The sequence below is a fragment of the Capra hircus genome, chromosome 19, assembly GCF_001704415.2.
Source record: "Capra hircus breed San Clemente chromosome 19, ASM170441v1, whole genome shotgun sequence".
NCBI classification, from domain to species: Eukaryota; Metazoa; Chordata; class Mammalia; order Artiodactyla; family Bovidae; genus Capra; species Capra hircus.
The window spans coordinates 62,010,914-62,035,584 of NC_030826.1; the positions used below are offsets into that span (position 1 = coordinate 62,010,914).

Sequence of the window (24,671 nt, forward strand, 5' to 3'; positions counted from 1 at the left end):
TTCAGGGCCACTCTCTAATTTGAAATAAAGGTCTTTCGAAGTGCCAAAGCCTGTGGCCCTTCACTCCTCATGTAATTTGCTCCCTATTGATTTTTGCAGGGTGCTTGAGAACCTTTTTCACGCTGAAATTTCATTTCTGCTGTTCACAGGACAAGGGAAATTTGATATCCATGTACAACTTGACCAGGCTCGAAATCTCATTTTATTTGATTGCCGAGCTTGTCGTGTACAAATGAGCAGATTGGGGCCTCAGGAGGGCAGGCAGGGGGGCTGGGCTGGGCTCCAGGCCTGGAGGTGGTCACGAAGTGGCGGGGGCGGGGAGGCGCCTTCCTGCTCTCATTTCTGTCCCCGCACACCTGGGGACTGTTCCTCTGCAGAGAGCAGTGGCTCGTGGTCTCGGCAGTCTGCAGTCAGAGGGTTTAACGGACAGTGAAAGACCCTTGGGCCCAGAGCACCCGGCCATCAGCGTCCCAGAGACCGGGGTGGCTGGGGTGGCGGGGGGGGGGCCGGGGTGACCGGGGGGGCCGGGGTGGCAGGGGTGACCAGGGTGGCCGGGGTGACCGGGGGGGCGGGGGTGGCCGGGGCGGCGGGGGTGACCGGGGGGACCGGGGCGGCGGGGGTGACCGGGGGGGCCGGGGGGGCCGGGGCGGCAGGGGCGGCGGGGGCGGCTGGGGTGGGGGTGGTTGCTTCTGCATCCTCGGCGCCATCATCAGGGCCTTTGTTGAATCCGGCTGGGTCAGCTTCACCAGAGTCTGAGCACCCTCGACGGCTGATGGAGACCCCATCCCCCACCACCCCCGTGATGTCCTGGCCTGCCTTCAGCGAGCATCCTGTTAGGTGGGTTCAGCCAAGCCCCACTCCCTCCTGTGTGATGGTCCTTCTTGGAAGTTTTCCATCCGTGACCCTCGCCTGCTCTTTGGCTGAGTCGCACTCCCCCTTGTTCAGAGTTGACCCGGGTCCCCACCCTCCTGCACAGCAGCGGCCCCGCCCACTGCCATGGCCCCGGGCGCCCACTGCCATGGCCCCGGGCGCCCGCTGTGCCAGTTCAAGTGTCATGAATGACTCTGAGCTTAGACCCTGAATGAAGTCAATTCCTTGTGGGGAACCCCGGTCTGAGATTAAAGCTAAAATTTCCATTTCCTTAATAGAAGACGGAGCAGCCTCACATCCTTGAGGAGCCAAAAGGTTTCCTGATGGCCGGCCAGTCCACCCCAGCCGTGTTCCCACTCTGATCGCTGGGACCGCAGGGCTCTGCTGTGCTCGGGGAGCCAGCAGGGTGGGATGGGCAGGGGCTGACCCTCCTGTCTCTCCCTGTGGGCCTTCGTACCCCGGTCGTGCGCAGAGACCACAGGGCAGTGTGTGGTTTGGGACCCTCAGGGCTCCCTGCCTTCTCGGCCCCTCAAAGGTCTGAGAACAAACACATCAGCTTCTGCAGAGCCACATGTGCGATGCCACCCACTTACATATATTTATATAAGCTTCCACTGACCTTCTGGACTTCCCCGGTGGCTCAGCTGGTAAAGAATCCCCCTGCAATGCAGGAGACCTGGGTTCGATCCCTGGATTGGGATGATACCCTGGAGAAGGGAAAGGCTTCCCACTCCAGTATTCTGGCCTGGGGAATTCCATGGACTGTATAGTCCATAGGGTTGCAAAGAGTCGGACACAGCTGAGCAACTTTCGCTCCTGATCTTCAGAACCGAGCGTTTCATGTGCGTGCAGCTCAGTGGGTTTTCAGCAGCGGACCCCACCCGTGCCGCTGCTTCAGCCCTCCAGTCTGTCCCCCCACAGGAAGGCGGTGGCGCTCCTCACCCACGGGCTGGACCAGCTCTGCTTGTGTTTGAACTTCATACGGACGGACTCACACGGTTTGCAGGACAATGTACATCTGGGGTGAAATTTGGGGTGCTGGTTTTTTCTGTAATTCTCAGCTTATCACGCGTTCCTGGAAATAAGTGGGAAGCTCTGCCGCGTCCTCTAGCCTCTGTGGTCCGAGGCGGATGCAGCTGCCGGCGAGACCCAAAGCCCAGAGGCTCCAATCAGAGAGGCTTATGGGCCCTGAACCGTAGCACTCACACGACGTTCTCTTTTCACAACATATTGTTCCGGCTTCTTCCCTGTTAACCATATGTGAGAGGGAATCGAGCTATAGCTTTTTCGATTCATTTATTTCTAATTGGAGGATATTGCTTCACAGTATTGTGTTGGTTTCTGCCGTACATCAGCTTGACTCAGCCAGAGGCTCTAAGTGCTTACGTGCATTCTGGGCCAAGCTGATCACATCCTTTTAGATGGCTCAGGCGCCGTGGTGTCGGAGCCCTGGCCCCATCCTCTGTGTCTCTGGGTGAGCTGTATTCCTGGGTCTGTTTCGTCTTCTGTGGAATGGAGATGGCGATAGTCAGGAAGGGTGCCCAAAGACAGCTGACATTCTCAGATGTCGGACACCGGGTGAGCTAGCTACGTGTTAGATGAAAGATCTGGGGGGAAACACCTCGTGAGTATTGGTACATGATTTGACAATTTCCTGTCCCACCTCATTGTTTTACTTATTTTTATTTATTATTTTTTAAATTTTATTGGCGTTTATTTGATTTAAAATGTTGTGTTAGTTTCAGGTACACAGCAAAGGGATTCCGTCATGTTTATATAAAACTGGAGGTGAGGGTTCAGACTTGTCTCTGACAGAAGTGTGGGAGCTGGTTTTCCCATTTTATGTGTGTGTGTGCGTGTTGCTGTTAAGTTGCTCAGTCGTGTCTGACTCTTTGAGACCCCGTGGACTGTAGCCTGCCAGGCTCCTTCTCCAGGCAAGAATCTTGGAGTGGGTGCCATTTCCTTCTCCAGGGGATCTTCCTAACCCAGGGATCAAACCTGCGTCTCCTGTGTCGGCAGGCGGGTTCTTCACCACTGGGAAGCCCCCGTATGTGTCTCCGTTCTTGTCCAGACTGTTTGCCGGCAGAGGTCGTTGCACAGTGCTGAGCAGCAGGCGCTGCTGGCTATCTGCTTTGTACGTAGTGGTGCACCAGTGCTCACCCCAAGCTCGTAATTTCCCCCCCCCACCACCACCTTTGCTGTTTGCTAACCATAAGTTTGTTTTTGATATCTGTAAGTCTATTTCTGTTTTGTAAATAACATTTATATCATTTATATCATTTTTAAAAAGTAGATTCCACTTGTGAGTGAAACTTTTATTTTTAATGGCTCCAGACACCAAATCCTGATCTTTTTCTGTCTTGGGGTCTCATAAACACAGCAAGTTGTTTGGGATGAGGGTGGATGAGAAGGTGCTGAGTCTCTGCAGAATGAATGCATTCCCATGAGCCTCAAGGTGACACCAGAAGGAAGTCGCAGTTAATGGTTAGTTTCCTTCAGGGAAACATTCTTGCAGAATTATAGTGCTGGTCTTGCATATCCTTGATGGAAATCAAACAACTCCCGGGTTAACGTTTAGTTAAATGAGCCCCATTCCCGCCCCCCCCCCAAAAAAAAATCACTTTGCCTGGTTAGGAGCAGAGGAAATTACTTTAATTGAGAGGTAGTTGTTTTCAATGAGAAATAATTCTATTAAGGTGGTAGGATTCTAGGTGATGAGTATTTTTCATTCTTTTTTTAAAAAATGGATTTGCCTTTTTTAAAGGGAAAGAAAAAATAAAAAAGCCCAGAGCTATTATAGTCTCTCCTCCAAAATAAGTTATTGTAACTCTGAGATTGCAGAGGTATGCGTCATCAAATTAAGACCCACAGCCTAAAGCCTCGAGTTAGGTAAGAGTTTTCCAAGAAGCTGGTGATGCATATTCTAAGCGTGCTGGCATTTCGTACTGCTAACCTCTATGGCTGGTTTGGGGTTGAGTTCAAAGCAGAAGTCTGTGGGTGGGCAGAAAGGAGAAGGCACTGCGTTGGGCCCCGTCTCCCGCCACGTCTTCTTGCCCGCTCGGTTCTGGCCTGGCGTCAAGCAGACCTGCCAGGTGAATTGGCCACTGGTTTCCTAGGACGGCTGTAAAACGTCACTGCCAACCGAGCAACCTAGAAAGGAACAGAACCATGTTCTCCTTCAGCTCTGGAGGCCGGGGGTCCAGAATCAAGGTGTCAGCTGGGCCGGGCCCCCAGCAGAGGCTGTGTGGGGGCAGGGGGGAATGGGGGCGTGGAGGGGATGCGGGGACAGGGGGACGAGGAGGGACGGGGTTGCAGGGGGATGGTGGGGGAGGCACAGGGGGCTTCCTCCCTCCTCTCCCCGCCCGCTTAACTCCTGCTGTTTCTGTGCTGTGGAGCATCACTCCAGTCTCTGCCTCTGTCCTCACGCCTCCTTCTCCCCTGGGGCCCTGTCAGAGCCTTCTCTTCTTTCCGAGAACAGCCCGCATTGGGTTTAGGGGCCCCTATGATGTCCTTAAACTTTCGGAAATGGCAACCCACTCCAGCGTTCTTGCTTGGAGAATCCCAGGGACGGGGGAGCCTGGTGGGCTGCCGTCTATGGGGTCGCACAGAGTCGGACACGACTGACGCGACTCAGCAGCAGCAGCAGCAAGGTCCTTCAGCTCGCCTGCAGAGACCTTTTTCCAACAGGTCTCGGCTCCCAGTGCTGGAGGTGAGGGCCCAGACTGGCCTCTGAAAAAGCGTGAGAGCCTTGGTGGGGAACGCGCCCCGCCCTTGGCCCTCTGCTCCTGTGAGCTGGAGGATGTGCTAACCCCCTGGGTTTCGAGTGGCTCATGGGGCTCAGTGTGGAACTTCCAGCAGAGCTCACGCTGGAGTCTGGACTCAGGCTCTCCTGAACCTCAGCGCGAGCTCTCTTGTCCTTGAACAGATTACATTTCACTCCTGATCTGTTGGGTGAATCCAGACAGATGGGCTGGTCAACCTTTCTAGGGGACACAGGCTGTTGTAGGGTCCAGTAAATTAACACAGGCTTTGGGCCGGCACCTGCCACGTGCTTGTGGTGTGCTTGCTGTGGCCCTTACCCTGAGATCGAGCCAGCAGAGGAGACTGCAGGGGCCGCCGGATATCAACCGCAGACCCCCCACAGGGTCCACAGTGGGCGCAGCCTCTGCTGGCCTGTCCCTGCTGCCTTTGTGCCTGAAGTGTGAGAGTGCCCACCAGCAGGTACGCTGAGTTCTCTCCATCAACAGCTTTCTCACAAGAGACGGTTCTCAGCTGACCGTCAAGTCCCCAGAGGCCGTTGGAGTAAATGTGGGTTTTCACAGATGGGAATGGCGGTGCCTTTCGAGTGCCTTTTAAGAGGAGACTCCCTGGGCATCTTTTCAGGCCTGACTCCCTTCATGTAACAGGTGCCCTCTGGGTCCTGGGTGGTGGCTGAGGTCGTGGTGCCCGTGTGTGGACCCTGGCAGCAGAGGGTGAAACAGCTGCACAGATGCCCCAGGAGCTGCGGTGCCCGTGGCAGGGCCATGGAGCGGGGCGGCGTCCCTGTGCAGGGAGGTGGCCGGCAAAGCTTCCCTCTCTGGGCCCACCTCCCCTCCACACTGAGGTCCAGGGACACTCAGCTGCTCCTCGCGGTCTCCAGGTCCCCCTCGATGCTCCGTGTCACTCTCTGTGACACCATCTTGTTTCAGGGCGTTGGGGTGGGGTGGGGGGTCACCAGCCACATGAGAGTTGATGGGACGGCGGTTCTTGGTGGGCCTGTCTCCACGGCGTTTATCACCGTTCCCGGCACATCATGAGCACTCAGCCAGCACTGAGTCAGCCAGTGAGCATCACAGCCGTAGCGTCTCCTGTTGTGAAGACGAGGCATGAGAGGAACAGGGAAATGTCCAGGGCATCAAGCCGGATATGTACGGCAGACGGCGAACAGACAAGAATGAGCGCGGTGAAGGTGCTGGAGCAGAGGGCTGTGTGTCTCTCCATTCAGCACCAGTTTGCTTTAACTGCGTTGATCAGACCCAGACCGAGCCTGGTGTTCCAGCGCCAGCTCTGTTATCCAGCGTGTGTGTTCTCGAGATGTTTCCTTCTCTTTAGCAGCTGTATATGCGTTGTCTGTAAAGATACATGTGTGCACGTGTGTACGCATCAATGTATGAGCACAGTCATCACTTTGTGAGATCAGTTAATAGTAATGAGGTTCTGATCTCTTCTTTCTTTCCCACCCAGATTTTTCCAAGCATGTATTGGCCTTAGTTGAAAAAAAGAAAAAAAGAAGCTGAATTTAACTGTTGTTGTTTAATCTGCTACTTATCAATGATAAGTGAAAGATTGCTCAATAAATCATTTGCAATAAACTCATTAGTAATTTGGGAGAAAAGTGAATTTTAGACACTCATTATATACCATGCATGAAAATAAACTTAAGAGAGATGGAAGGTTAAATATAACAAAGCCGAACCAAGGAAAAACCGGGAGACAGTAGAACTGAAGAAGGCTAGTGAAGACCTCATGCAAATTTAAGGACTCCAGGAGACCAATTGGCAGAAGAATTAAAAAAGGAAGCCCACAATAGAGGGAATGTAATTAACAAACAAATAGAAAATGTTCTGACAAAGATAGTAAAGTTAAAAACAGGAAATATCATTACTCACATATTCAATTAGCAAAAAGCTCTTTAAAAGGCGAGTTATCCGTTGCTGGTAGACGCTGCGTCATCAGCACGTGTCCGTGTTTCAGGCTGCATCATACACTCTTAGCTAGCACAGAGCGATATATATCAAGAACTCTTAAAATCTTGCGGCTTTACTACTTCTGGAAATCTAAGAACAGAGATACAGGGCTTTATATGCATGGATATGTCCGCTGGTGGTAACTACCAGCAATAAAGCATAATGACACAAATTAGGATTCATGTATGCAGTCATTTGAAATGTATTCTAGAGTCACGTAACATGTCTAAAGTCATCTAACATTAAATGAAAAAGTAAGATTTTAACATACGTATAACTTAAAGAGAGACACGTTTTAAACTGTTGAAAAGAAATGTGCTGGAGTGACACAGTGACCGAGCGGCGGGGGTTGGGATTCTTGAAATTTTTTTTCTTCATTTCTGACTTTATAATGCAGTTAGTTTTTAAAAAGCATTTAGAAAGCACTTTTATAAACAGACTTTGCATTTCTAGGAGCTGTGTTCCTTAGGACAGCAGACCCCAGTCTCTTTGGCACCAGGGACCGTTGTGGAAGGCAGTTTCCCATGGACGGGGCTGCAGGGGGTGGTGTTTTGATGACCCGAGTGCGTGGCTTTCACTGCGCACTTCTTGTCCTCGCATCAGCGCCGCCTCAGGTCGTCGCGTTGGATCCCGGTCGGCTGACGGTTTTGACCATTTTCACCTGTTCCCCGGTCGTTGCATGACTCCTGGAGAGACGTCTGTTCAGAGCCTCAGCTCATGCTATGCTTGGGCTGTTCATCTTTTCCTTGTGAAGCTGAAAGAGCGCAGTACTTACTGTGTTTTAAGCATATGTCTCCATGTGAATAGAAAATGGATGAATAAATAGAAAATGTTTTAAACTCCAAAGAGACACGAGGACAGAGTGCTGGGCCTGTCGTTCGTGTGACGGAGTTTCAGGAAGCATTTCCTGGTTGGAGAAACCTGATACTGCTTGTATCAGTACAGTAGATATAACACAGATGGAATTCTGAATCCTTTTATAGCCTGTTAGGGTAGGTGCTGAGTTACTGAAGGGAACGCTGAGTTAGTGGGGTAACCGATTTACTTTGAGAACATTTTGAGATTTGTGAATTTTTCATAAAAGTGTTATATAAATTTGAAACTCATATGTGCAGTTGAGACTATTTCGCTGATTCTCTTAGGGGTTTTTTGGAAACTAAGTTATATGAAAGCTCAAGAGATAAGTGTCTCATTTGTGTTATTGTGAATTTTTCCAGGGGAAGAAAACTCTTTTTTTTTTGTTGCAAACAGTTGCAGGAAAGTATTGTTTCTGTCTTTAAATTATCATAATTGCGTTTCTTCATCTCAGGCTTGTGAAACTATAGAGGATGTATGAAGTCATGTTTATTCATTTGGTATTTTGAACATAACTATCCTAAACTTGATTATGTTAATTTCAGAAGAATAGCGCATGAAGTTTAGAATTAGGCAAATATACATAAGTTTCAATTGTGTACAAGGATTGCTTATAGTTCCAGGATAAAATCAAATCTTGTCCCAAAATCTAATTAGTGGCTGTTTGTTAGTATATTTGATGTATGCATTTTCTCACCTCAGTAACAGATGAAATTCAGCCTTGGTCCCTGGAGTTCTCAGCCAGTGTCCTGAAATCTGGTGTACTCTCTAGAGTTGAGTCCGTTGGTCAGGGGCAGAACTAAAGGTCAGCTGCATAGCAGTCTACAGGAGAGAGAGAGGCAGGTAGGGGGAGAGGGAGAGAGAGAGGGAGGGAGGGGGAGAGGGAGAGAGGGAGGGAGGGGGAGAGGGGGAGAGAGAGGGAGGGAGGGGGAGAGGGAGGGGGAGGGAGGGGAAGTGGAGGAGAGATAGGGAAGGGGGGAGAGAGGGAGGGAGGGAGGGGGAGAGAGAGGGGGAGAGAGGGAGGGGGAGGGGGAGAGGAGGGGGCAGAGAGAGGGGAGAGAGGCAGGTAGGGGGAGAGGGAGAGAGAGAGGGAGGGAGGGGGAGAGGAAGGGGGAGGGAGGGGGAAGTGGAGGAGAGATAGGAAAGGGGGGAGAGAGAGAGGGAGGGAGCAGGAGAGGGGAGGAGGGGGAGAGAGGGCGAGGAGGGAGGAGAGCTGTTTTTCTTCCGCCGCCGTGGCCTCCGCATCTTCCTCTTGTTGCTCGGTGCTCCCCGGTGCTCTGAATCTGTGTGCAGGCCCCCCATTTCCTGGGGGTGCTGTGGCGGGTTACCACAAACCGGTAGCTTAAAATGACCTAGGTGTGCTCTCAGGGTCCCGAGGTTGGAAGTCCACGTCGAAGGTGGCAGAGCCGTGCTCCCAGTGAAGGCTCTCCCTCGTCCGTCCAGTTTCCGAGCACCCCGGCCATCCTCAGCATGTAGCTGCCCCCCGCCTGCACCCCGTCTCTTGTCTCCATCCTCGTGTGGCTGCCTCCTGACCGTGTGTGCCTGCCTGTCTCTCCTCTTCTTATAAGGACACCAGTCACTGGACGTAGGTCCTACCCTAACCCAGGGCGACCTCACCTTAACCAATGACATCAGCAAACACCCAGTTTCCAAATCAGGTCTCACTCTGAGGATCTGGGTAGAATGTCATTGGGTTGCTATATTCAACCTAGAATACAAACCTAGCCACTTCGTTATTTAGGTACGACTCTTTAACTGATTGCAGGTTTCCATGTATGTTACCCCCCAAACAAAATAATCTGATAAGACATATTTTAGATATTTCTAAGATAGCATATTGAAAAGCAGAGACATTACTTTGCCAACAAAGGTCCATCTAGTCAAGGCTATGGTTTTTCCAGTGGTCACGTATGGATGTGAGAGTTGGACTGTGAAGAAGGCTGGGTGCCGAAGAATTGATGCGTTTGAACTGTGGTGCTGGAGAAGACTCTTGAGAGTCCCTTGGACGGCAAGGAGATCCAACCAGTCCATTCTGAAGGAGATCAACCCTGGGATTTCTTTGGAAGGAATGATGCTAAAGCTGAAACTCCAGTACCTTTGCCACCTCATGCGAAGAGTTGACTCATTGGAAAAGACTGTGATGCTGGGAGGGATTGGGGGCAGGAGGAGAAGGGGACGACCAAGGATTAGATGGCTGGATGGCATTGCTGACTCAAGGGACGTGAGTCTGGGTGAACTCCGGGAGTTGGTGATGGACAGGGAGGCCTGGCGTGCTGCGATTCATGGGGTCGCAAAGAGTCAGACACAACTGAGCGACTGAACTGAACTGAACTGAACTGAAGATATCTCTTAGAAGTTGGGGTGGCGGTGGTGGTATGTGTCTGTGCATTTCAAGAAGAGCTTTTGAGAAATCCAGATGGGAGCTGGTGTCTTAGGGTCTTCACTGCTTCGCAGGCACCTTCACCTGTGTTACCTCATTTAATTAGTTCACGTGAAGTGAGACTCGCTCAGTCGTGTCCGACTCTTTGTGACCCCATGGACTGTATAGTCCATGGAATTCTCCAGGCCAGAATACTGGAAAGGGTAGACTTTTCCTTCTCCAGGGGATCTTCCCAACCCAGGGATTGAATCCAGGTCTCCTGCATTGCAGGCAGATTCCTTACCAGCACCTTCTTTTTATTCCAGCTTCTCATATAATTTCCATTTACTAAATTTGTTGGCAGGATCTTAAAAATGTTACCATGTCTTACTTGTTACCATATCTATGTCTATCTCATGCCACATACTAGCTCTTACTTGGCCATTTAAGGGCTGGTTTGGCACAGTCTTAAGCTACTTGAACCTCCGTTTCCTCGTCTGTAAAAAGGAAGCAGTGATTCATAGTTACCTTGTGCAACATTGTGAAGTGAAAGTTGCTCAGTCGTGTCTGACTCTTTGCAGCCAGAATACTGGAGTGGGTTGTCATGCCACCCTCCAGGGGATCTTCCCAACCCAGGGATCCTTTACCGGCTGAGCCACCAGGGAGGCCAAGAGCAGTGGCCTGGGTAGCCTATCCCTTCTCCAGCGGACCTTCCCAACCCAGGAGTCGACCCGGGGTCTCCTGCGTGGCAGGCAGGTCCTGTACCGACTGAGCTGCTGTCGCAGTGGCTGAGAAGCTCTGCGGCTGTCACATATGAAGGGCCCTGCAGCGTCGCTTCCTTTTACTGGGCTTTTCCTTCTCTGGCTTTTTTGGAGGCGTGTGCATGCTCCTTTTGTCACTATTGCCAGAGAGGCTTTAGGGGCAGATGTTCAGCAGACGTCCTGTCTCTGCGTACAGATGTTGTTATTCATGGGTGTACCGTTAAGAATTGTGTGCAGCTGTGTACAGCTGATTAAATAAGAGCACTTGTTTCCTTCCCACGTGAACCGAATACAGAGGGGGTAGGCAGGGTTTATGGAGCATTTCTACAGAACAAGGTCTCTCTGCTATGCCGTCCAAGCCCATGGCTGCTTGCATAGTCCCCTCGGCCCCAGAATGGCTGCTGAAGCTCCAGCCCTCGGGTTGGTGTTCCATGCCACCCAGAGGGCAAAAAGGGCACCTCTCTTTAAGCAGCTCTTCAGGAAGTCCATGTAACCCTTTGCCTGTATCTAATTTGTCTCATGACCACACTAATGCTGGAAAAATGTTTCCTTCAGTATGGATCTCAGTGTGCCCAGCTAAAATGGGGACTCTGTGACCAAGGTGGGAAGAAGCTGGTGTTCAGCTGGTAACCGGCATTGTCTGGTGTCTGTAATCATGGGATTATGGTCTCCAGGGCACTGGGGTCAGAGGGTCTGATCTGGGAAGTGAGCCACGTGTGGAGCCCTGTTTCCAGGTATAAACATCCTGCTTTAGAACAACAGCCTTGCATATGGTTTTTCAAACAGCCCATGCTTAAGTATAGAGCCGCCTGTGAATAAGGCACAGCGGCCGCTTCCGTCCACCTCCGTGGCTCACACCCAGGCTGGACCGGAGCCGCCGCACGCACAGCGCCTCTGCCCGCAGCCACCAGAGCCCGTCCCCACGTTGATGGAGACCACTGGCTAGAGGTTGCACGATAAAGACACGTTTGCTCTGAGCCATCGTCACACAGTTAATTAACTAATTAGTTGCAACTGTGGTAAAACCCTGATGCTGGGGAAAATTGAAGGCAGGAGAAGGGGACAGCAGAGGATGAGATGGTTGGATGGCATCATTGACTCAATGGACATGAATTTGAGCAAGCTCCGGGAGATAGTGGGGGGCAGGGAAGCCTGGCATGCTGCAGTCCATGGGGTCACAAAGAGTCGGACGTGACTTAGCGAGTGAACACCAACAACAACAACGAGTGATATAAGCTTGTATTCCAGAGAGATCGATCTGGAGAAGAGCCAAGTGGCTGGTAGTTTAGGCAGGAGCAGGGCGGGGGTTGGGGGGTTGTGAAGGGTCTCTCAGGGCCCAAGGAAGTAACCAGGGGCTTTGAAGGGAGGACCACAGTCAGCCTCAGTCCAGGAGCAGGACTTCCAGCCTCCCTACAGCTGGCTGGGGGCTCGAGTGAGACGGGGACACAGGCCTGCACAGCTTATGATATAAAACATTTTTTGAATTAAGTTTCCTCATTTATCATTCTGATTAACACAGAACATTTATAAACCACAGCCTCTGGAAAAGTGGCACAAAATTCATTACACCGTGTTCCCCTCGGCCTCTTCCTGAGGAAATATACGAGGAGCCCGGGATCAGAGGCACAGACGTCCGGGCGCCGTCTCATCTCAGGGCCTGATGGGGCAGGGGGCGGCCTGGGGCAGCCCGCGCCCACCCATGCCTGTCAGCCTGCCTGGTATGGGCTTGCTTCCTCCTGTGTGCATCTGGTCCTCGGGTCTGTTCCTCTCCCGGCTCCTGGGCTGGCTCCGAGGCCCGTCTTTGTTCTTCAGAAGGGCTTGGTCCATCTGTCACCAGAAGCCTCATGTCATTATCTGACTTACACCAGCGTTGCCGATGTCCCCGGGGCGGGCTGGGGGGTTACAGGACCACGGAGATCAGAACAGCAGAAATGATGGTGAACTGGGGGACAGGCCAAGGTTTGTCCCTAAGGTGCCTGTTGCCTCCATTTGGGTGACTTATGCGTGGATTGGCCTGGAGCTGCCAGCACAGGCCGTCTGCCTCCAGCTTCCAAAAAGTGCAGCGGAGGTGTTAGTCACTCAGCCTTGCAACCCTCACGACTGCAGCCAGGCTCCTCTGTCCATGGACCTCTCCAGGCGAGAGTACTGGAGTGGGTAGCCACTCCCGGCTCTGGGGGGTCTTCGCGATCCAAGGATCGACCCTGCGTCTCCTGCACTGCCAGGTGGATTCTTTAGCATCGAGCCGCCAGGGAAGCTCACTTTCTGGACACTGCGTGTCCGCTTCCCTCGAGGACATGGGCTGAGCTAGTGTCAGCACCCCCACTGAACAGCTGAGAGAGGGCACAGCTGGAGAGAGGGCACAGCTGGAGAGACCAGAGCCGACGCTGCAGCTGTGGACGCTTCCTGCCTCTTCCCTGCGCCCCTTCGGTCCACCTGTCCATCATCTTGACTCTGTCTTATTTCTAAAACCTTATTTCTAGACTCTCCCTCAGAAATGGGCAAAGAAGGGAAGCCATATGCGTGAAGCTGGTCCCGTGGAGCACAGTTAGCCCCCACTATCACACACCCTTCCCTCGGGGGCTGAGAAAGGAAGGCTTTATGGGTTTAAAAAGCCCTCCAGTCTCGGCAGTTTTCCAGGACACGTGTTCTGAGTCGGTCGGAGGACGGAGGGTGGGGAGAGTGACTTTGCAGAACGGCTGACGTTGTGCTTCTGACCAAGGTGGCCGCAGCCGGGCGCCTCTGACGAAGGCTGCACTGTAGACACCAGATCAGGGTGATGCAGAGAAACGGACGGTGCTCCCTCCGTCACCGCCGCTCCCCGGCCCACCGGCCCTCGACTCCGCGGGCAGCACCCCTCCCAGGGCCGCAGGTCTGAGGACGCCAGCTGTGTGGGAGAAGCGTCAGCGCTTCTAACCAGCAAGTGGCAGCTGGCGGCTGCAAGCAGGCCTGTCAGTTTTCCCTTTCCCCGGGGGGAAGGGACAGGTGAATGCCTGGCACTTTCACATGGCCTGTTTTCCCCGTGGGAAGTTTTTAGAAATACCCATTAAGGCTGGTTTGTATATGCGACACAGGGTGTAACACAGCCCTCAAATGAGCATCATTATCTTAATCTGTGGACTGAGAGCCCTCTGGGGATGGCCTGCCTGCCAGGTCCTCCAGCCTCGGGCGTGGGCAGAGCCCAGCCCTCCTCTCCCCTGCTCAGCCTCTCCTGGCAAAACCTCACCAAGCAGAGGTTCTAAGACGTGTTCAGAGGCCCTGTGAAACCTTGAGAAGGGAAGGAAGGAACTCGGGAGTGAAGCCGCCCGTAAGATACGGATTTTTCTCAACCCTTTCCTAAGCCCATTCTCATGAAGTGATGGGACCAGATGCCATGATCTTCGTTTTCTGAATGTTGAGCTTTAGGCCAGCTTTTTCACTCTCCTCTTTCACTTTCATCAAGAGGCTTTTTAGCTCCTCTTCACTTTCTGCCATAAGGATGGTGTCATCTGCATATCTGAGGTTATTGATATTTCTCCCAGCAATCTTGATTCCAGCTTGTGCTTCCTCCAGCCCAGCGTTTCTCATGGTGTACTCTGCACAGAAGTTAAATAGCAGGGTGACAATATATTGCCTTGATGTACTCCTTTTCCTATTTGGAACCAGTCCATTATTCCATGTCCAGTTCTAACTGCTGCTTCCTGACTTGCATACAGGTTTTTCAAGAGGCAGGTCAGGTGGTCTGGTATTCCCATCTCTCTCAGAATTTTCCACCGTTTATTGTGATCCACACAGTCAAAGGCTTTGGCATAATCAATAAAGCAGAAATAGATGTTTTCCTGGAACTCTTGCTTTTTCAAAGATCCAGTGGATGTTGGCAATTTGATCTCTGGTTCCTCTGCCTTTTCTAAAACCACCTTGAACATCTGGAAGTTCACAGTTCACGTATTGCTGAAGCCTGGTTTGGAGAATTTTGAGCATTACTTTACTAGCTGGGGAAACAGTGGAAACAGTGTCAGACTTTTATTTTGGGGGGGCTCCAAAATCACTGCAGATGGTGACTGCAGCCATGAAATTAAAAGACGCTTACTCCTTGGAAGGAAAGTTATAACCAACCTAGATAGCGGATTGAAAAGCAGAGACATTATTTTGCCAACAAAGGTCCGTCTAGTCCAGGCTATGGTTTTTCCTGTGGTCATGTATGGACGTGAGAGTTGGACTGTGAAGAAAGCTGAGCGCTGAAGAATTGATGCTTTTGAACTGTGGTGTTGAAGAAGACTCTTGAGAGTCCCTTGGACTGCAAGGAGATCCAACCAGTCCATTCTGAAGGAGATCAGCCCTGGGATTTCTTTGGAAGGAATGATGCTAAAGCTGAAGCTCCAGTACTTTGGCCACCTCATGCGAAGAGTTGACTCATTGGAAAAGACTCTGATGCTGGGAGGGAATGGGGGCAGGAGGAGAAGGGGACGACAGAGGATGAGATGGCTGGATGGCATCACGGACTCGGTGGACGTGAGTCTGGGTGAACTCCGGGAGTTGGTGATGGACAGGGAGGCCTGGCGTGCTGCGATTCATGGGGTCGCAAAGAGTCGGACACGACTGAGGGACTGAACTAAAGCCCATTCTGAGGTTATAAAGTGAGGGAGGCGGCTACATGCTGATGTGGGTAGCTGTTCCTTAGAGACAGCCCAAAATATTGAAGAAAACAGCCTTGTTTTTTGGTAATTAAAAAAATTTTCCAGTCAGCCAGACTGTCACACACTCCCTTCAGTGGCCACAGAGGTCATTGAGAACAGACTGGTGAACTCGTGTCTCCCAGAGCCGAGTGTGCCGCCTCCCGGGAGCGCCAAGTCACCCCGTCCCGAGACGGCAGCAGGAGAGACAAGACACCACCCGTCCCGCTTGTCCCTGACTCGCGAAAACTTGATGAAACGGGGAGAAGCTGGGGAGCCGCTTGGCCAGTCTCTGGACGGCCCCTCTTCACTGCGGCCTGGCTTCCTGAGACAGTGGAAAACCCCCTCCCTTGTAAGAGAGTTTCCAGTGTCCTCCGCCTTCGAAGGAGCTGCATCGCGTCTGGTTGTGAGGTTGCCGTCCCACCTCCAGGCAGGAAGTAACCGTCTGTCCAGGAACTGGAAGTTCCATAGGGAAAACTCAGGCTGATCTTGCTGTTCAGGAAAGGTGGCTTCTTCCTCCCTGAAGCTTTAGATGAACTGAACCGTCCAGTAAGCGAAGTCTGTGGCTGCAGTCTTCAGACCTAACAGAGCCAAGTCAAGAAATGCCTGAGCGCTTGAGGCCCACGAGCTGGCGTTTTCTTGGTGATGACTTTGCGGTCCAGGTGTGTCTTTAAACTGCTGATCCTCAGCTGTGTTCCCTGAATTAAAACTTGGCAAAGATCTGAAACTAAGTTCAGAGTCCAGGTCAAGAAAAAGTTCTCTAAAAATCCGCTTAATGAGAGTCACGACACTGCATCGGCTTGTTGTTGCTCAGCCGGTCAGTGTGTCGGCCGCGTGAACACGGAGTGGCTGTGGGCGGAAGCCCCTGAGACCTGATGGAGGCAGGAAGCCCGGCCTTGGGCAGGGGCGTGAGGCGAGTGTCCAAGGGCCAGCTCAAGGGCGGTGTCCGGCCCCTGAGTCGCAGGCCAGCCTGTCTGGTGACTCTGCCCTCGTGATGCTTTGGAGGAGGAGCAGGAGAAAGGACGTTCACTGGAAGGACTGAAGCTGATGCCCCAGTATCTTGACCGCCTGATGCAAAGAGCTGACTCCTTGGAAAAGGCCCTGATGCTGGGAAAGACTGAAGGCAGAAGGGGAAGGTGGTGACAGGATGAGATGGTTGGATGGCATCACCCACTCAGTGGGCGTGGGTGTGGGCAGACTCCGGGAGACAGTGGAGGACAGGGAGGCCTGGCGTGCCGCAGTCCATGGGGTCACAAAGAGCCAGACGCGGCTGGGAGCCTGGGCCACAGGAGAAAGGAGCGCGTGCTTGAACTCGTCTCTAGGAAGGTGTTCTCTGAGTCCTGGCCCCTGTGGCTGTTTAAATCTAAGCGGATTAAAATAAACAAAAATTCAGGTCCTCAGTAGAGTCACTGCATTTCAAGTGCTCGCACATAGCTGGCGGTTAGCTCAGTGGGCGCTGCGGTGGGTCCCCTGGGCTGATGGACACACCCCGTCTCCTTGTCCATGATGAGGAGCCTCCCGGGGTGATGGACACACCCTGCCTCCTTGTCCATGATGAGGAGCCTCCGGGGTGAGGGGTGTGCTTCCCTGTAGAAATGTCTCTGTGCACAGAACATGCCGTCTTCTGAGCACCGATCAGACTCTTTGTGAAACGGTACCGGTTTGGCTGTCGAAGGCCGTGGGCTTGATCGAGAAAAACAGAAAAATCGCCTTCCGGAACGAACGGAATGTTCAAATTGCACGTGTCGCTGAGGCTGAATAAAATCCAAGCCTGTTTTAACTTCTCTGGAGTAGCTGATGGTGAAGGCGAGGGCCCCGCCGGCTCCGAGACGCGGCTTTGTGGGAGCTGCACCAGCAGGCTTCCCGTCCGCTCCCGCAGTGACGATGGGGACAGCCGTCGGGTCTCCTCTGCCCTCCCTCCCCTGATGCCACGCTGTTCCCCTCTGGTGGGGCTCAGGGGTATCTGCCTGCCACTCCAGGAGTGGAAAGGGATCTGGAGGCTGAACTGGACGGTGTCCCTGCGCTTTCCTGCACCGTGTGTTCGCAGGCGCCGGTGGCAGCGTGTTAGTAGCAGCGAGACTGGAAGTGACCTGAATGTGCAGGAATTGGGGGTTGGTCACGCCAGAAATGGGGCAGCCTTAGGATGAAATACCATGCCGTGTGACACGAGACTGCTTTGTAGTTACAACATCGAAAAATGTTTGATAGGAATGGATTAAAAAAATTTAAAAAAGACAGACCGGTCTGTTTATATGATTCTTAAGAAAACAGGCAAATCCATACACTGTCGTTTCTGAACGAAGCATACCCCAAGTATATAATTTTCCTTTCTATTTTATTTTAACTAATGATTTTATTTACATGAGTGAACATGTAAATAAACAATTGAAAATTAATAATGGTGACTAATAATATTTTATGATAAGCTGCACATTAAGAAAAAAATAAGGTTGTAAGCAGAGAGCTTGCCAGACATCAGGAAGTGAGCATGGACCGTCACTTGGAGAGGACGGCCTCTCGGGAGGTGACTGTTGGGAGCACCGAGCAGCGTGGGCGAGGAGGCCGAGGCTGCAGGGGGAGGACACACTCCCCCCTGCCTGCCCCCTTTGGACTCCGCAGACGGGAAAGAGGCGGGGACGCAGTTTCTGCCTCCTCTGTGTTTCATCAGTCGAACAAATACCAGCTGCTTGGGGATCTTCCAGTCTGAAAGGGAGGTCGGAAACCCAGCCTTCCTGCAAGTAACGCTGGGCCTTTTCGAGTCCCTGACAAAAATCCACGCGGCGTCCCTCCCCACCCGTCGTCTACCTCCACCACGTCCTGCGTGTAGGAGCATCCCACCCCATTCAAGCGTCGGGCGCAGCTCCTCATGCGAACACCAACCCACTTCTGTCTTTGCTAAGTGAAACAAGACTCTGGAATCAAATGTGTTTCCATGTGTCTCTGATCAGTTCTCAGTGCTCTAAACTTGGCCATGAATGTTTTTTCAGGAGACAGCCGCTGAGAGCTGGCAAGGGCTCACATAATTAAGATGCTTCTTGGGCTCTAGTCTGATTCCCCCTCAGACTGAGGCACTGGCGCTAACAAAATCCTTCATCAGAACAAATATTGTTTGGTGCTTTCAAAAATGCTGTGAAGGTTTATCTCGTAGAGAACAGGTGGGCGCTTGCCAGCGGTTAGGGTCGGGGAGGGTTGCCTCTGGGGGCAGATGGTGCTGGGGCTTCCTTGTGGGGCTGGAGTCCTTCGATATCATGAGCGTGAGTGTCACCACAGAACTGCACACACGCGAGTGAGTCCGCGTAAATACTGGTGAAATCCACACAGCAGCTTTGTCCCGGCACCCACTCCTGGGCTTTGATCCTGTTCCTGCAGTTTTGTAAGGACACCGTCATTGGAGGGAAGCTTCCCAGGTGGCGAGTGGTAAAGAACCCACCAACCAGTGCCGGAGACACAGGAGACGGGGGTTGTAAGACAGACAAATAGAGCAGTCGATTTTTTTCCTTAGGGAGTCAGGTTGACTTTAGGAAAGGAAAACGAATGCTATATCCTTGGAGAAACACCCTTGAGCTCCCGAGTAGAGTATCAGTCCAGAAGTGCAGGAATGGTGGGGGGGGGGCTGCGTTCTTGCCCCCACTGCTTGCTCTGTCCTGTAGGAGGATGAGGGGCCCACCAGCCTTGCTGAACGTGCCCTGCTCTGAAATAGAACCAAGGGTCTTCTATCTCTGGTGCTGGTTAATTTTTCATCTGAATGAAACCCCAGGCTTCTCAGGCGGCCCTAGTGGTAAACCCATCTCTCAGTGCAGGAGACGTAAGAGGTGTGAGTTCGATCCCTGGGTCGGGAAGATCCCTGGAGGAGGGCACGGCAACCCACTCTAGTATTCTTGCCTGGAGAATCCCACGGACAGAGGAGCCTGGAGGGTATAGTCCACGGGGTCCCAGAGTCAGACACGACTGGCGTGAGTGAGCACACATGCTCGAAGCCCCATTTTATTCTGATGAATAACACTCACATCTACAGTTGGCCCACTTTGTCAAACTCAGCTTGGCTGGCAGAAAGATTCTTCCGGGTTCTTTGCCCAGCTATGCAAGATTCCGTCATCATTAAATGTGAAGAGGCAGACTCTTTAAAAAAACACTATATAAATCTCTAGCAGCAAGGCTAAATAAGCCATACTTTACTTATATTAGGGAATGCTGAAATCACATGAGTTACGTCTCTGTAACGACGTGGACAGGTCTCCAAGATGTATCGTCTGAGGAAAAGAGCAAGCCACCGAGGGAAGCGTAAAACATAATGACGTCCGTGTGAAAACCGGGTAATAATTAAGCCTCAGAGAGAGAACAGTCAAACCTCCCTCCCCTCGACAGATGCACCAGCAGCTTGCCTCTGGGGAAGCGAGGAGACAGACCAGCTTCAGCGAGAGAGCCTTTAAACGCCGTCTACAAGGTTCGGGTTTTAGAAGTGAGCTCATACATTCTCTACGTCATCTGAATTGCCTCGGACCCAGCTGAATTTATTTGGCAATGGTTCAGCCGGTTCACGAGCCCACTCAAGGGAGAGCTGCTGTGTGTCCGGTGATGATGGGGCTTGTCTGCAGCGTCTCCAGTCCAGCAGCCACACGGGATCGTTGGGCGGCACGGGGTCCTCCGGCCGCCAGCAAAACGGAAGTCTTAATTAAAAGCTATAGCATATCCAGCATCTCCTTATTTGTGATAGCCTCATACGTCGCCATCATCCCAGGAAAGCCTGACATATGTAGACATTCATTAATCATAGTTTTCAAATTCCGACAGAATCTTTGATGGTTTAGTTTGAAATTCTGACATTAAAATAAGATGCTTTAAATATACAAGTATTCAAACCACAAAAGTGAAAGTGTTAGTCGCTCAGTCACGTCCAACTCTACAATCCATGGATTGTAGCCCCCAAGGCCCCTCTGTCCCTGGGATTCTCCAGGCAAGTGTTCTGGAGTGGGTTGCCGTGCCCTCCTCCAGGGCACCTTCCCGACCCAGGGATCAGACCTGGGTCTCCTGCACTGCAGGCAGATTCTTTACCGTCTGAGCCACTGGGGAAAGCCCTCAAACCACGAAGTCTAGATATCATTCATCAGAAAGATAAGGAATATCCTGATTAGCTCGGAGAAGGAAATGGCAGCCCAGTGCAGCGTTCTTGTCTGGAAAATGTCATGGACAGTGGAGTCTGGCAGGCTACAGTCCATGGGGTTGCGAAGCATCAGACACAACCGAGACACACACACACACACACACACACACACACACACACACCCTAATCAGTCATCAATTTCTTCATTTCCCCTCAAAGACTATTTATTGTACACCCACTGTGTGCAGGTGGTGTGTGAGCAGGCTGGCCCTGGAGCCTGAGAAGGGCTGTCAGAGGCTTGCTTGCCCAACACGCGATGTCCAATGTAATGGTTCGAATCGTACCCTGGTTACGTAAAATCACCGTCATCTGATGATCTGGTTTTGATAGTACTCTCAGGTTAACAAAAAGTTTTAAATAGACATTTTTTAAGTCATAGAGTTTTTGGTTTTTTTAGAAACAAAAAACCTGCTTCCCAAGAAGTTTAAGATCGCAAAAACAATGCTAGACTCACCCTTGGAGCAGAGTTTTTGGTGTTGCTTGCATGGGTGACATTTAGACCCAAGCCTGGCTCACAAATGTGACTCATGAGAACACATCAGATGGTGAGAGCAGGGACCTTCCTGGTGCTTAAAGGGAGCAGCTTGAAGGAGCCTCGCTGCTCTGGGCAGCTGAGCAAGGCCCACCCCAGGGCTTCACTGAACAACAGTCTTTTCCAGAAGCTCCTACACCCGGAACTGCAGCCCTCAGTGATGGCTGCTTCCGTCCTCTGAGAAAGCTGTGGGGCATTCACGCCAGGGTGACCTCCTGCCAAAAGCCTGCCATCATTTCACTCACAAGATTAAAAGGGCTTTTGAAGGGATGTCCATTCGAATATAAACATTTTCATCAGAAAGCATCATTGATTGCCTTCCTCCTGGGGAAGGAGGGCGTCTAACTCCTCTGGAGGTTTCACATTGCACATTGCTACATGAGTCTCCATCCTGGAAGCCTGCAATTTAAAACTCGTCTGGAATACGCCTTCTGGATGCTTACAGATAATTCAAGAAGCTGTCCCGGAAATGCAAGGCTCATCAGCCTCAAAATACCGTGCACTGGAGACCCACAGGTTTACTTTGGATGTATTACAATGTGATGGTGATGACTTTGAAAAGTCCTGGTAGAAATGCTGAGAAATTTTCCGATGATGTCGCTACATTATAAAACTAAGATAGGAAAAGCAGGCTGGTAGATGCTTCCCATAGAACTTGAAATTCTCCTGTGTTATTTTTTCCTAAGAGGTCTAGATTTAGACTTCTAGGCTAGACTTCGTCGGTGCCTATGAAAATTGGTTTAGTCAAAAACGTTTCTTCTCCCCCAAAGGTGCAGACGACAGAGCCTCTGAGCGGAGCGTTTCCCACATTCATTATAAGATAATGTCAGGCTTGTGACATATGACAGCGGGTTTCACACTCCACTTAATGAGAGGTTGCCAGTGCCTGGAGAAATAAAAAGTAAGATTTCCACGTATTGCGTGAGATGAAAAAAATGTTGCCAGCCTGGGGGTAGTGCCGCTTTGGTGTGTAGACCAGCTGCGTGTCTGTGGCATCGAGCCGCGTGTCTGTGGCATCGAGCCGTGTGTCTGTGGCATCGAGCCGCGTGTCTGTGGCATCGAGCGTGGCCGGACTTCCCATCACTTCTGTGTCGGTAACTGTGGGCATCCCCAGTGAGCAGGGCAGAAAGTGTGCTCTGTTCAAGACCTGCAGGTCCCTCTCACACGTGTGTGTTGGCGGTTCACTGCATGTGAGATGAGAAATGACTTTAGAGGGTGCTGAGACAGATTTCCGCCTACAGGTGGCCTTGCCATCCCAGGAGAACCTATTGTGTTTGCCTCTTTTCTCCTCTTGCTTTGGTTTCCAGGAAGCCGAGAGACAATGTCAATACTTAACTGCCAGCCTTGGTTCTGGCCCAGTGGCAAATTCAGCCCTGTGCTTCAGGAAGTCTCTTTTATGACCAATGAGCATGTTACGGTTGGAAGTCGCCCTCCCTTGCATTCGTCCTGACATCTCTCAGATTGCAAAGCCCTTCCTCATTTGCTCCCTGGGCCCCACTCCCCGTCTAGGACACGGGCGTGTTTCTGCCTCGTAAATGAGCGCCATGACTTCCCGAGGCTGCTGAGCTGGTGCCGAGGCTGGGTTCAGAACCCTGTAGAGGCTCCAACAGGAGAGGCGTCGGGTGTGAGGAAGCTCCCGCACTCAGGGGTGGTCACCAGGCAGGAGGTGGTGTTGCTGTCAACTGTCCTGCATCGCAGGCCTGGTCCTTGGCTGCGCGTGGATTTTAGGGTGTGAGGACTCCTGGCCTCCTCCCGCCGTGTCCAGGAAGGCAGCCGCCCCTTGCACCTTCCCAGGTGAGAGCCTGGAGGAGGAAGCCCGGGTCTCCCTGAAAAGTGAAGTGAGTCCCCGTGCGCCACGCCAACAGAGATTGATGTGACGGCCGGCTGGCAGGACAGCTGCCTGGGGCCGCCGTGCACCCGGGCTCGGGGCCCGCGTGGGAGCTGCCAGCCTGGATTTATCTCTCGCCGATGGTTGACACCGTCCTTCTGTGGGGACGACGGGCTGTCCTTCCCCCTGGCCTCCACGCTGCCCTCCACATGGTGGCACACAGCCTGTACTGGCCGTCCTGGGAACTTTGGGTTAGTGCTGATGCCAGCCTGTGCCCGTGATATTCGGTCCAGCGTCCTGGGATGTTGGGAGAACTGGTAAGAGGTGAAGCCCCCACTTCAGACCACGTTCTCAGCTGCTCCTGGCCAGGAAAGTAAGCCCCCGAGGAAGGTGTTGATTTCTCTGATCCCGAGAGACATTTCCAAGTAACTAGTGCCCTGCCTCAGGCACAGACACACACGTGCGCCTGGAATGTCCCAGGCACTGGCTCAGCATTTGTGGGGAAGCCTTCTCCAGCAGGGGCTCCCCGCCGTCACGTGCCTGCCGGCCTCAGGCTCACCCGCAGGGCGTGGTGACGCCTGTCCCTGGAGTTTAATTCAGCTGGTCTGGGGAGGGGCTCCACGATTTAGTTTCTAACAAGTTTCGGGTCACGATGACGCCACATAGAGACCGTACTCCAGACGGCACCACCCTAAAGGAGAGACGGGGGGGCTTGTCCTGTACGGGCCAATTTGAGTTTCAGCCTGTGCGGGTCATTAGGGTTCTGTTGCTTAACTCGGCCTTTGTAGCTACAGAGAGGATGTCAAGGAGTGAGCGCAGCTGTGTTCTAGTAAAGCTTTATTCATAAAATCAGTGGTGTTCTTGCGTCACAACAAATGTGTTGCGAATATTTAAAAAAAATTTTTTTTTAATGTTAGGAGCCAGAGCCTCGCTCTGAGTGAATTTCTGAAAGCTCTCAGATGGGAACCAGTGTTAAAGTTTTGGCCGTTGGTCAGACCTCAAGACTTTGAAGATCACTAGCATGTGTGTGTGTGTGTGTGTGTGTGTCTGTGTGTCTGTGTGTCTGTGTGTGTGTCCGTGTCCCGGGGACACGCACGCCGTGTTGTCTGAACGGCTCTGCTTGCCTGGGGCGCCTCGATCCCCTTGGTGGCTCTGGCTCCAGACACGGTGGTTCTGGTGGAAAGCCCGACGTGTGCAGGTCATACCTGGAAAGAGACGAGGTGCAGGTGTCTGGTGCCCGGCCCAGAACAGGAGCCCCGCCGTCACAGGACATCAGAGGACGGGGCCCAGGCGGGCGGCCTGGACCGTTGCCATGGGGACGGGAGGGGCAGGCCTGGGTTTGGCTTGGCCCTAGACGCGGTCCTCGCGTGACTGACGGTCTGTGCGCCGCTTCTCCCTGCAGGACCCGAGGAGCAAGCACAAGTTCAAGATCCACACATATGGCAGCCCCACCTTCTGCGACCACTGCGGGTCCCTGCTCTACGGCCTCATCCACCAGGGGATGAAGTGTGACAGTGAGTATGCTTTCTGTTCTTGCAGCGCCCCCGGGGCCAGCAGGGCCCTGTGATGCTCAGGAAGCTTTCAGAAAATTGGTAGATGTCATTCAGATATGGAGTCAATTACAAAAGTATAGAATCCCTCCACTGGCGAGGTTCTAGTTTATCATATGACTTCCCCGCCTAATTATGGACCCGAAAAAGCACCCGATTTCATGCAGTTGGTGCTGGCCCCAGTTTTTCATGGTAGGAATCTCTAATCACTGTTAAATGCAGGCTGGTCAAACCCCCAAGCAAATGCCACGTGCTGAAAGGAGACACCCCACCCCCAGATTCCACGTTTGGTTCAGCTTCAAGATGAGCTGAGCACCCACAGTCATTATCCGCCCATGTCTCCAATTAGTGGGTGGACTGTGGAAAAATCCAGTGGGCTC

General features: G+C 52.3%; 1 protein-coding gene across 1 annotated transcript in view; it reads left to right on the forward strand.

Moving 5' to 3' along the window:
* PRKCA (protein kinase C alpha) overlaps positions 1 to 24,671 on the forward strand; it is a gene marked incomplete at its 3' end in the record, with an annotated part of 279,930 nt that overhangs the window by 205,468 nt on the left and 49,791 nt on the right. Inside the window, 1 exon segment of the mRNA XM_018063971.1 lies at positions 24,144 to 24,255. Coding sequence (XP_017919460.1) covers positions 24,144 to 24,255 — 112 coding nt within the window.